The following is a 12587-nucleotide window of genomic DNA, read 5'->3' on the forward strand; positions in this document are numbered from 1 at the left end:
TTTTTTTTTTAGACAGAGGTTAGATTTGAGCTTGCTAGATAGCTAAGGCTGGCTTTGAACTCTTGGCCCTCTTGCCTCACTCTCCTGAATGCTGGGATGAGAGGTAAATTTTGACCTCATAGCACACGCTGCATTATTTTGCCATCTGTGTTCTAACAGCTATTAGTGATGTATTAGCGGGCTAACTGGGGTTTTGCATCTTGTTTAGTTAGGTGCTGCTGTTGTTATAGCAATTTTGTCTTTTACTCGGAGTGCTAGCCGAGACTGAGCTCTCCAGAGCTGCTCAATAAGAAGATTTCTGCCCTCCACTGGTGTTGCATGTGCATAGTTCGTGACATCTGTGAATGCAAAAAAACCCCACACACTCATAAAGTAAAAATTAACGAAAATCTTTAAAAATTAAAAAATATATTATTTGTCTTTGCGGCTGAATAGAGAGAGCTCAGTGGTAGAGCAGGTGCCCTGGGTTTGCTTCCCTGACACCACCCCAAACTCAATACTTAAGCGGAATTGACCTGGAACTTGCATTTCCTAAGCTTTTATTTACTGAATTGGGCCACTGGATTCTTCCACGCACAGAAATCCACACTAGAGCTAACACCTGGGGAAACGTCTTAAAAAAATTCAGTCTATAACACCGGTGATAATGTTTTCTTTAATATAATTCATGATATTTTGACAGCCTTCAGATTCAACTCAGATGTGTGACTGCAGGCTTCACCAGCTAGACAACAGTGGGACAGAAGAAGCCTCGAGTCCAACAATGAACTTGAGTTTTTTCCGATGTGCTAGAATCCATGGTTCTTGAAGTATTTGGCTCTTGCGAGGACATCGTTGCAGAAGTCACAGTTCAGGTCCTGGTTGCTTCGGACAAAGTTGGGACCTTTACTGTAGGCACAGAGTCCGCCTGAAATTCATGTGACAGGTTAATCCTCACACAGCTTCGGGACCCTCAGTAGAAAGCTCAAAGTCCCTCTCTCAACTCCCCGTGAGCCTGGAGAACCCAGCATCACACTTATCTCTTCTGTCTGGACTATGAAGCCACCGGCCGGCAGTGTAACACATACCTCTCAGGTGCTGGTCCGTGGTCCAGGTTGGAAACCTAGTCTTGATCTCTTTGATGCTGGATGTCAGAGTCTGAGTTTTCTGGGAAACCCAGGTCTCACTCTTCCAAGCTGTGGGAGGGTAGAATTTTGACTCCTATTGGGAAAGAGGCAGAGGGAGGGCTGGGTAAGCCAGGTGGGCAGTGACATGGGATCCTCTTCCGTCCCCCTTCTGTTCTCCTTTCTCCATCCCTGGAGACTAGGTGCGGGAGCTACTTACACCTATTGTACTGCTGTGCAAAACACTAAGGCAAGTGTTGCCCAGGACCTGGAAAAGTTAGAATCCTGGGCACTGTTGATGGGAATGCAAAATGGTGTGACCACTGTGGAGAGCAGTGTTCGGGTCCCCTCTTTCATAAATTAAAATTAGAAATGCTGTACAGTCTAGCAATGCCAGGTCTGGGTGTTCGTCCAAATGAATTGTCTCAGCCTGTTGGGGGAGAGAGAGAGAGAGAGAGAGAGAGAGAGAGAGAGAGAGAGAGAGAGAGAGAGAGAAAGAGAGAGAGAACTTCAATGTCCTTGACAGACGGACAGAGAAACCGAGGCATGCCCACACCATTATTCTATTCAGCCTCAAAAAGGAAGACAATTGTATTGTGAAGTGCAGAGGATGGAGATGACACTCGTGGCTATTATACTAGGTAAAGTAAGCCAGTCACAAGACAAAACAAGCCAACAGACCAAAGCAAATCCTGCATGATCCCATTTACACGAGGAGTACAAAAAATCAGATTTGTAGCTGCAAAGGCAGAGTAGGGGACCAGTGCGCTGGGGAGATGTGGAGATGCAGGCTTGTAAGGCTAGACTTTCTGTTGTACACGAAAGCTTTTCCGGAAAACCTGAAGCCCAATATTTACGCCTGTAATGGCCAGTTCTGTGTGATCCAGAATTGTATTTTTTTTCTTTTTTTTTTTTTTTTTTTTTTCGGAGCTTGGGACTGAACCCCGGGCCTTTCGCTTGCTAGGGAAGCGTTCTACCACTGAGCTAAATCCCCAACCCCAGAATTGTATTTTAAGTGAAACCTGTTAAGAGGCTAGATCTCATTTTACACCAGAACAAACATAGGGTTTAGGCTACGGGGGGCAAGCAGGCAATCTCTCTGATGCTCCCGTGTAACAGAGAGGTCAGTCAGAGGCCAAGATGGCTGATGCACATAGAATCCAGTGGCGCCCTCCCTCGGTGCTGCAAACACAACTCCAAATGAGCGGAGAAGGACCCTGCCTGCAGGTGATCAGAATGTCCACAGGGGACTCCAGCCCCTCTTGGGTCACCACTTTCACAGAGACCTCATCAGACTACGGAGAAATGGCTGAATTTAGGGGATTCTTAGTGCATCTCAAAGGAGATGAACTGATCCTTCCCACGGGGAATAGGTTTTACAAAAGAAAAAACAAAACGAAACAAAAAACAAAAACCCAGGGAGGTAAATGCCAGCAATCCTAACAGCACTGGGGCATCCCTAGTCCACGTTTTCTCTTTTCCTGTGTAACTTGACAATCGTTACTCCTCCGTGAGCCCCGCTTCCTCATTGGTGACTCAAGTTCTCCATCCCATCAGACTGTTGAATGTGTCCACAGATCTAAAGGGTAAGGTACCAGAAGGTAGCTTTCAACCGGAGTTTATTACAGGTCACCAAGGGAAGCCAATTCAAAAATCATTAAGGAATATATTTTCCCGAAAGCTGGAAAATGGCATCCGGCAGCTCTCTGAGAGGCAACTGGAAACTCTGTCCTCATCCCCACCCTTGTCCCGACAGTGGCTCTGCCCCTGGAAGACTTGGGTGAAATTGTGGCAAAGGTAAAGCTCAACCTCAGAATGAGAGAGAGAGAGAGAGAGAGAGAGAGAGAGAGAGAGAGAGAGAGAGAGAGAGAGAGAGAGAGGAGTTCATTTTTCTGAGAGGCTACCAGCCATAGCTAAATGTTTATGTTATTTCATTGGCTCTTTATAATAATCCTTTTGGAATGGCACTGAACGGAGTGGCATAGAGACCAATAGTGGAACACTTGCTTAGCGTACACAACGTGTAACTCCCAGAACTACCAAAAACAAAGTAGAAATTTACAGGTAGGGCACGAGACCCAGTGAAGGGACCCATTCAAGGTCACAGACAAACTACAGAGCAAAATGCAATCTGTGATCATTCTTCTGAGCTAGTGCCTCACTGCGAACCCATAAGAGTGTACTGGGGGGTGTGCCCCACAATAAAGCTGTATTCACTCTGAAGAGAAAAGGTGGCTCCTGATGCACTGGAAGTGATAGCAGAATTGTTGTGGCTCTCTGGGCAGGATCAGTGTCAGTGTGTCACTGGGCCACCTACAGTGACACCATAGTCATGTTCCCTTGGAGCTGTGTCACAAAGCAGAAAGGCCATGCACTCTCCCTCTGTTTCTGACTCTCTGTCTCTCTCTCTCCGTGTGTGTGTGTGTGTGTGTGTGTGTGTGTGTGTTTGTACATGTTCATGTGGAGTACATATCAAGGGATGTACTCATGTGTGAGCATGCCTGTGGAGGCCAGAGATCACCATGAGTATACCCTCCAATCTCTTATTGAATATGGAGTTCATTAAGTCAGCTGACTTGCCAGTGAGCTCTCGGAATCCACCTGCCTCCACCTTCCCAGCACTGGGGTTACAGGCGCACCCCCGTGACTGGACTTTTTGCATGGGTGTTGCAGATCTCCGTGTTCCATGGGTGTTAGGTTCTTATGCTTTCCCAGGAAGAACTTTACCAGCCCAGCCATTTCCCCAGCCTCCAGTCACCTTGACGGGTGGAGAATTACCTTCACCATCCCGAGTCCACTGCCCATGTTGCCCATGTCCAATACAAAATTGCCACCAGGAGACTCCCTTGACAGGACACCAGCGATCACTGCAGGATCCATACAGTATTTCTGCCCAACAAGCCTCATGGTGGGTTGGTATCTCAGAAGATATGGCCTGTCGACTTCAGCCAGCCGTTCAGAGGCACGGACTCCTGCAGCAAACACAGAAAGAAGAACGTGGATGATGGTGATTCAGGCTTAGTCTTAGATCTGCAACTGAAAACCCCAACCTTCAACCCTTTTCAGATTAAGACTTTTCTGTGAACCAGAGTCAACACCCCATGCAACTCCTCATGTTAGAGGTCTCTGTGGTCCCTGGTGGCCACGATCTAGGTTCTGATCCCTTCTGTGACAACTCTGCAAGCACAAGCATCATTGGTCCAATCCTGAGAACCTCAGAGGTTTCCCAATAAAATACGTGGAGCTGGCACAACAGGTCACCTAGTAAAGGAGAATGTTTGCCTGAACAATTTGGCTCACAATTGCCCATCTTTCAATTATCATCTTTATGATGCCAGAAAACCATACAATAGCTGAAACGGTCAATAAGAATGAAAAGTGATGCTGCTTTACATGGGTTCACCTCCATGTTAGTTTCCTCTACAATTTAAGAAGAATCTCTCAGCCCATGATATAGAGTTTGTAACAATCTCTGTGAAGATGGCTATCCCAGCTTCAGGAGAGCCTTGAGAACTATATGACTGTCTAAGTAGAGCCAGAGCTCGCACAGGGGTTTAGAGTTCGTGTCGAGTGCTCTTTCCCCCGACTCCACGGTGTAGCACTGTGAGGAGCAGCAGGCGTCAAGAGAAAAGAGCAGACCTGGAGCTTAATAATTACCACAGTAACTCAGGCCATAGCGTCTTCCAATCCTGCAGGATGCTCCTGGGGTGTCCAGGGTGCGGATGTTTCCATAGCACCCCCAATTGCTGCTTTCAGAGGAGCCTGTGGATTGAGAGAAGTTCACCCGAGGGACTGGGTTAGAATGCTGTGAATGAATCGCATCCGTAACCTCGGGGAGAGCCGGAGTCCTGTTCTACACTTGGATCACCTTTGAAGTTAAACCTCCAGTACACCAGCAAAGTACCACAGTGCGGCTTTAAGTTTTCACCTCTTTCCCACAGACACAAGGAACCCCTGGAGCAGTTCCTTCTCTGCAAAGCTCAGGTCTTCTCTGCAGACCTCGTCACTCATTGGTCTGGTATTCATGTTTGCTCTGAAGAAACACACATTTTAAAGCCAGGTTCTTCTCGGGGTCTCCATTCAGACCCCAAGCACAGGCAAGATCTACCAACAGGGACTGGGTTGACTTCAGCTTCTCCTAGAGCATTCTGTGCCGGGGCCAAAGGTTGCAGAGAGAGGGTGTGCAAACAAGTTTTAGGATCAGGTCTTTATAGGAGGTCTCCTCAATCGGCACCTCTCTCCCAAGATTTCTGTTGCTGTGATTCTACTCATCACTGAAGGGGAGGCAGCGCTTTAATTAATAACCTGATTGATTGGTTAATTGGTTAATTAATTAATTAATTAATATTTTCGAAACAGGCTTGTGATGGTTTGTATTTACCTGGCCCAGGGTGTGGCACTATTAGGAGGTGTGGCCTTGTTAGAATACATGTGTCACTCTGGGTGTAGACTTTAAGACCCTTATCCTAACTTCCTGGAAGTCAGTCTTCTAGATGCCTTTGGAAAAAGAGGTGGGACTGTCGACTCTTCCAGCCTCACATCTGCCTGCCTGCTGACATTCTTCCCACCTTGATGATAAGGGACTGAACCTCTGAATCTGTAAGACAGCCCCAAGTGCATGTTGTCCTTCACAAGAGTTGTCTTGGTCATGGTATCTCCTCACAGCAGTAAAACCCTAAGACAAGGCTTCATACAGCCCAGGTTGTCAACTGTGTTGTCAAAGATTATCCTGAACCCCTAGTTTTCCTGCACCAACCATCCAAGTACTGGGATCACAGAGGTGTACTGAGCAGCAAAGCCCAGGAGTCGTCCTGTCATTAAAGGTTGAGCAGGTGTCCTTTTAATGTCTTAGCCAGTACGCTTCTGTCTCCATGATTGCTGACAAATGCCCCTAATGTGGCAGTACATTGTGCCATTGCCCTTGGCCTTACCATCCTCTCCCTAACTGCTCCACATTACTGTCCCAGTTCTTGGTATTCCCGAGGGTTGGTGCCTTGTAGCAGCTTTAAAATATTGGCTGAACAAATTAGCACACATAGAGTAAATAGCAAATGTCAAATAAAACCCAAGTATTTTCACTGTTTGCCCTAGCTACAGCCAACATTAGAGCCAAAGCTGAAATTCAAAGCTGGTGACCGTGTGTTTGTCAACCCCGTCACGCCTGGATCCTACTTGAATTTTGTTAGCCATTTAGGAAACACCTCGATCTCTCTGTGGGAAGATCCAGTCTCTAAGTGGGTTCAGTATTATGGTGTTTGATGATCTTCATTGCTGTGTTGGTGGGGATTTACAGTCACCATGGAAGCAAATCTCTCATATGTCTGTGAGGGATTATCTGGATCAGGTAAATTGACCTGGGAGGACCTACCCTGAATGTGGGTGTTAGCATCGCATGGACGCTGTCCTGGGCTGAATCAAAAGGAGAAAATGAGCAGCGCCCCTCTCCCTCCTGTTTCTGATGAGGGATGTTATATGGCCAGCCACTTCAAGCTGCCCCCCTTCCCGTGGCTTCCCACAATGACCTATATTCTCAAACTAGGATCGAATTTAGCCCGTCCTTTTTAAAATTGCTTTTGTTGGGTATTCTGTCCCAGCAATGAGGAAAGTGACACCATGGTGGTAAGAGTTTTAGAGCAGAAATGAGCGGTTATCAGTGGTGAACATTTAAAGACCAGTCAAGCCATGTGACTGCAAATGCACAGAGATCATAGGGAACTACTGCTTATCTGTAGTTGGGATTTATCAGACGTCTTAAGAGAAAATTAACGTGTTCACTTTAGCTATGCGAACAGGAGGTGTAGCATTGCCTTTTTATGCTTTTTCCTATCTGTTCCCAAGTTATTTGGGAAAAATGAAACACACTCACCAGTCAGAGCCAGGAGGCCCAGAAGCAGCCACAGTGGAGACATGTCCGGGTATCGGGTTCTACGGTACCTGAAATGCTTTCAAAATTAAAATTAGCTTAAAGGTATGTAACACCCATCCCTGTCATGACAACACACTGTTTCTATGGGGGTGGAGAGTGAGTGGTTTGGATGGTGATGAAGAAGTGAAATTTAGACAGGTACACTGTTTAGCCTTTTAGTTAGTTCACGGGCATGCTGCGAATCTGTAATCTTAGGATCCATGCAGCAGGGCAGAGGGATTTTGAATTCAGAGCCAGCATGGGCTACACAGTGGGACCCTGTTTTATAAAAATGAGAGAGAAAAAAGGGAAAGACAGAGGTGCTGGGTGCTAATTGTTTTTAAAAGCCAAGATAACCTGTATATGGGGACCCAGTCCATCATTCCTGAGGCGAGAAGGACTGCGAGTTCAAGACTAGCTTGGGCTACATAGTAAGACTATTGCAGGAAATAACAAAGCTGAAATGCTTTGATTCTGGGCACCAAGAAACACGATGACCTGACTCGGGGTGCCCAAAAGCCATTCCCGTTAACCAAACGTGGATGAGAAGCAGAATTTTTTGTTGATGGTATCCATGAATTGGGCACTTTTTTCTTTAGGTTGCAGAGAAGAACACAGCTTCCTCAATGCCTTGGAATGCACCCCGAGTCTTTACTTTGGATGGCAGAAGGAAGAGGAAGACTTGTCCTATTACTCTGTTCCTTGTTCTGAAGAATCCCAGACACCCTGGGTCCCATTGAACTGTGTTCCCCAGAGCCCCAGGACCTGCCATTATCTCAAACACACACACACACACACACACACACACACACACACACACACCCTCTTCCTCTCTCTCCCTCCCTCCCTTTCTCCCTCTTCTCTCTCTTCCTCCTCCCTCTCCTCTCCCTCCCTCTCTCCAAGTTATTTATTTAATGGTGGGGACAGAATCTAGGTCCTCCTACACACTAGGTAAACACTGCTACTAGGTTGCACCCCAATCTCTCTTCTAAGTTTATTTGTATACACGGGTTCTTCCAAACACCCAGGATGAGATGTTCTCAGGTGGAAAGGCATTCTTGACTTCCATTTATAAACCGAGGGAGTATGTGGCCCTACAGCAAGCCGTGCCTTCTGCTTATCTTTCCTATAGCATCGAGATGGTCTGTCTGATCGCCCTTGGCTCAGTAGAAGATTTCATATTCAGTGACCAGAGATGGTCAGGAACTTGTAATGTTAGCTGTAATTGCACACATTTCTTCCCTCAACGGACACCATGTAATCAGCATTTCTGATCCCCCTAGAATGAATGTAAGAGTGGACAGGTAATCTCCAAAAGGAGTCGGAAAAAGAGCCTGTAAGGTACAAAACAGAACGTTCAAGGCCTCAAAGATACACGCCTTTCTCCACTTGATCTTAGCCAAAAGGCCGAGAAGCGATGATACATGCCTTTCTCCTACTTTGTTTCTGTTGGCTGTGTTCAATCTCAAGACCAAGAACAACTTGGAGAAGAACAGGTGTGTTTCATCTCACAGCTTAAAGTCCATCATTAAGGGAAATTGGAACCCAAATGGGGCAGAAATCCAGCACGGCCAGAACTTGAAGCAGAACCAGGCTGGAACACTGCTCACTGGATTGTTCTGAAGCTCACATTCAGCTACCTTTCTCACACAGCCAAGGACCACCTGCCTAGGGAATGGCACCACCCACAGTGGGCCAGGCCTCCCACATCAATCATTAATCAGGAAATGCTTCTCCAGCTACGCCCACAGGCTAATCCGCTGGACTGAGCTTCCCACATCTTCTTCAGCGGAGGTTGCCTCTTCCTAGGTGTGTTAAATTGGTAACAAAGATGGCTGTCAGCTTTACAGAGGTGTGTCACAGCCTTATTTTTTGTTTTAGAAAAAAGAGCACTGTTCACATTCAAATGCTGACCCTGGAGCATTTTGTTGTTGTTGCTTTGTTTTGTTTGTTTGTTTTCCCGATACTCCAGGAAAGGAAGAGGCTTCCTATAGGAAACTGCAGAGGAAAGATGTAGCTCTCATGGCAACATGAGAGTTACTTTATTTTCCAAGCATGGGGCTAAGTATCTGTGCTGTATAAGCCCTTGTCTGAGTCTGTGTAAGTACACCAGTTACTTAGGAACATGAAGTCACTTTCCGGTGCCTTCTGTGGTCAGATATGAAGAGCAATTGTTTTCGGTTGTGTCAGGACATAGCAAAAAATGACAATGGGCTTTCTTGTATGGATAGACAAGGTAGTCCATTCATAAACTGACTCAGACTTCACGGCCCCGGTTTGCCCAGGTGTCAGAAGTACTCTATATTTAAAAGCTGAGGCATCTCCGGGAGTGCCTGTCAGTCACACGTGACTCATTTGTTAGTACCCCTTCCCCTCCCCACACTCAAAGCCATTTTAAAGATGTCAGCCAAGGTAAGTATGGTGCCTGATGTCCACCACAGCATCTACCATGGCATTCTTCTCCCGGTCTGAAAAGCTAAAGCATAAAAGCAGCGAGGGAGTGTCAAGCTGCAGCAACAGGTCACCTTAAGAACAAAATACCAGAGCATTCCTGAAGGCTACTTCATGCTCTTCATGGCCTCTGACAGGACATCTTCTCCCTGTCCCCTCACCCCCCCCCCAGCATTCTGTAATTCCCAAAGTATCATATAGACTTGTGATGGATAAAGACCATTTCCTTTAATAATTGGAGGTGGGAGGTAGAAATGAAGGTCTTTGGCATTTATAATCCCTCACCAGAGAACAAGCTATGTCTTTGCAGGCCTCCAGCCAGCTTGGAAATGTGATGTATCAGCACCCTGGTGTCTGAGAGATGAGCGTGGCCCCATTCCATTGTGCCCCCCTCACCCCTGCTTCATCGTGGCCCCGCCTCATCATGACCCCGCCTCATCGTGGCCCCGCCTCATCGTGGCCCTTATTTGATCCTGTAAGAACTGAGAACGCTGCTGTGTAGCTCATTAACTATGGCCTCTCACTGCAAGCCTGGTTATTGCCCTTGCTTTCTGGCTAACCCCCTTCTCCATCCTCCATCCGGGTAGGCTGATGGGCCATGCCGGCATCCTCTCTCACTCATGCCCTCCTGATACTCTGTTCTCACTTCTTACACATGGTAAAGGCCCGGTCCATTGCCTTGCAGATGGCATTGTACCAACGGTGCTTAAATCAAAATGGCAGTGTCAATGACAGTCATGAACATAAAATGCTTCTGCCACTAGAGTCGCATGCCCAGAGAAATAAATCTACTTTTTAGAGCACAGTGCAAGAAAGCAACATTCCAGATCTTTGCTCCCTTGTGGTTTGAGATCGGCTTTTATAGTCTGGCGTAGTAGTACTTGCTACATAGCCCAGGCTGGCTTCAAATCTACAGTGTTCCCGCTTCAGTCTAGAAAGCACAGAGATTACCAGTTTGATTTTGTGAGACGGGGTCTTGCCTTGTAACCGAGGCTGCCCCTGGAACTGGAGATCTTCCTACACACACACACACACACACACACACACACACACACACACACACAGAGTGGCTGCTGGGATGGCAGGTGTGTGCCCATGTATCATTTAACCTGTGCCTGTTCATGACTGATTTCCCCCATGGCCTGTGACCGCATGCACTTGTTGATTTTGGCCCATAAGCTGCCCATACCAGCTAGGAAAACAGAGGAGGTCTGAGAAAGTCTTTTCCCTCCGTGTAGGCATAATCGCTTTCTTTACTGTGGAGACTGTCTGAAGGGACTTCTGCCTGTGTATTTCCATCTGCCTTTACTGTGGAGACTGTCTGAAGGGGGTGTCTTCTGTCTGGTTTTCCCCATTCTTGCTCTTTCTCATTTTGCCAGCATTGAGAAATCTGGGGAGACCATCTCCCTTGTGTGAGTCCAGGAATATTTCCTTCTGAACAAATATCTAATAAAATAAAAAGACCCTGCTTCCTCCATCATGGTACCTTCAAATACATGTCTTTTAACGCTAATAGCCAAGACTTAAACTGTTAGGCACACTGGCCTTAGCTCTTTCACAGCTTCCAAGAAAAGCAGGACTCTTCTACACACACACACACACACACACACACACACACACACACACACACACACACACACACATTGCCCCAATACACCACACACACTTCTTGTCTGGGTCAATGTTTCATCCACAAGATTGAAAGCGAGAAAGGACAGAGGCTTGCCACCTGGCAAGGTACCAACGCTTTGGTCCTTCAGCCTTAAAAGAACAAGAGAGACCTTCTCTTTGATCTATTGCCAGCAGAGCGAGGACAGGAGGCACACAGTTCTGCTCAATCTTGCTCTCAGCAGCCTGCAGCCTGAGGAAATCCTATAATCTTTCAGGGATCCCTCCAACTCAGGCAAAGCTAGGATTTGTGGCTTTGACATAGAGAGGAATTTCAAGACTAGAAATATGAAGCAGAGTTGCTGATTTCAAGGGAAATATTTTAATATAGGCCCTAAGCATAAGGGTTAGGAAGCAGAGGCACTGGGGAAGAAAATAAGACATTTCTAAGTGTGGATATCGCTTTCCAGGTATAGCAAAAATTAAATCATATCCAGGTATGGGTTCCTTGAGTGTGAGTTGCAATTAAGCATTTTAAGGTTAGCTATATATGCCCTTTTGGGAGCGCTCTCAAGTCATATCTCAGAGGCAGTTAACAATCCCCCTTTTCCTTTCCTCTGATAAATGAGATTATGAAGTGGCTCTGGAGAAAGCTTGGGTGGAATTAAAATCTGATGTGGTAAGGTCAGGGGCCACTAAAGTTACCCCAGGCATTTAGGATGTCTTTCTAGTAGTTGAGGTTTCTAGTAAGATTTCCATAAGATCTCACAGTTTTGATAGCTGGGAAGGGAGAGAAGCAGTTGCTGACTATGCTGGTGAGAGACCCCATCCAGACTCTGAGGTGAGGGACACCTGCCCCTCCCTATTCATGGCCCATAATTCCCCCATCTTTCTCTATGGCCCCACTATTGATCTTAGTGGTCAATGAGCACATGTTTCTGTCATGGTCTTGCACATGTGCACATATTCAAAAGAAGCCCTTCACATGCACCGAGAGAAAGCCAAGTTTATATAACGATTGTAAATGAATAGGGAGAGTTATTCTACCATCTCACTTTTCTAAAAGTTAGGGTCCTTTTCTTGCAAGATCCTTCAGTTTCATTTGGTTCAATATTATTTGCTCAGAAGCAAGGATGCAAGCATTATCAATTGATTAACATATCCTGGAATTTTCGATCTAAATAAATAAATAAGTCCAGGGTCAGCTAATCATCATTCAGTTAGCATATCCTGGAATTTTCATCCCAAGTAAGCTCGGTACAAGTTCAGGGTCGGTTCCCACTCACCTGTCTTCAGTCAGCTCCTCTTCCTAGACACGGTGAGTGCCCAGCACCTTATATAGGGTCTCATCTTGCTTCTTCTTCTTAAAAGTGCTGACCTCATCTTATTATAAGATTTACAGCTAAATCTCATAAATTATAGTAATAATCATAATAATTATAAATACTTTGAACTCATATAGGGATTTATTCAAGAATGCCCTGGCATTCTGCACCCATCAACCAATTAGCTCTTTACCA

The 12587-nt window shown here is 46.2% G+C and overlaps 1 protein-coding gene across 1 annotated transcript; it reads right to left on the bottom strand.

Moving 5' to 3' along the window:
- Positions 1-642: 642 nt before the first annotated feature.
- Lyg1 (lysozyme g1) lies at positions 643-12378 on the bottom strand. The gene is made up of 6 exons (XM_032899520.1): positions 12354-12378; positions 6970-7045; positions 4761-4865; positions 3882-4075; positions 1068-1200; positions 643-907 (listed from the first exon to the last, which is right to left on the bottom strand). Exons 2-6 carry the CDS (start codon positions 7010-7012, stop codon positions 789-791), a joined length of 594 nt encoding a protein of 197 aa, XP_032755411.1. The 5' UTR covers positions 7013-7045; positions 12354-12378; the 3' UTR covers positions 643-788.
- Between the last annotated feature and the right edge of the window lie 209 nt (positions 12379-12587).

Source organism: Rattus rattus, chromosome 4 (genome assembly GCF_011064425.1).
Source record: "Rattus rattus isolate New Zealand chromosome 4, Rrattus_CSIRO_v1, whole genome shotgun sequence".
In the NCBI taxonomy this organism is placed as follows: domain Eukaryota; kingdom Metazoa; phylum Chordata; class Mammalia; order Rodentia; family Muridae; genus Rattus; species Rattus rattus.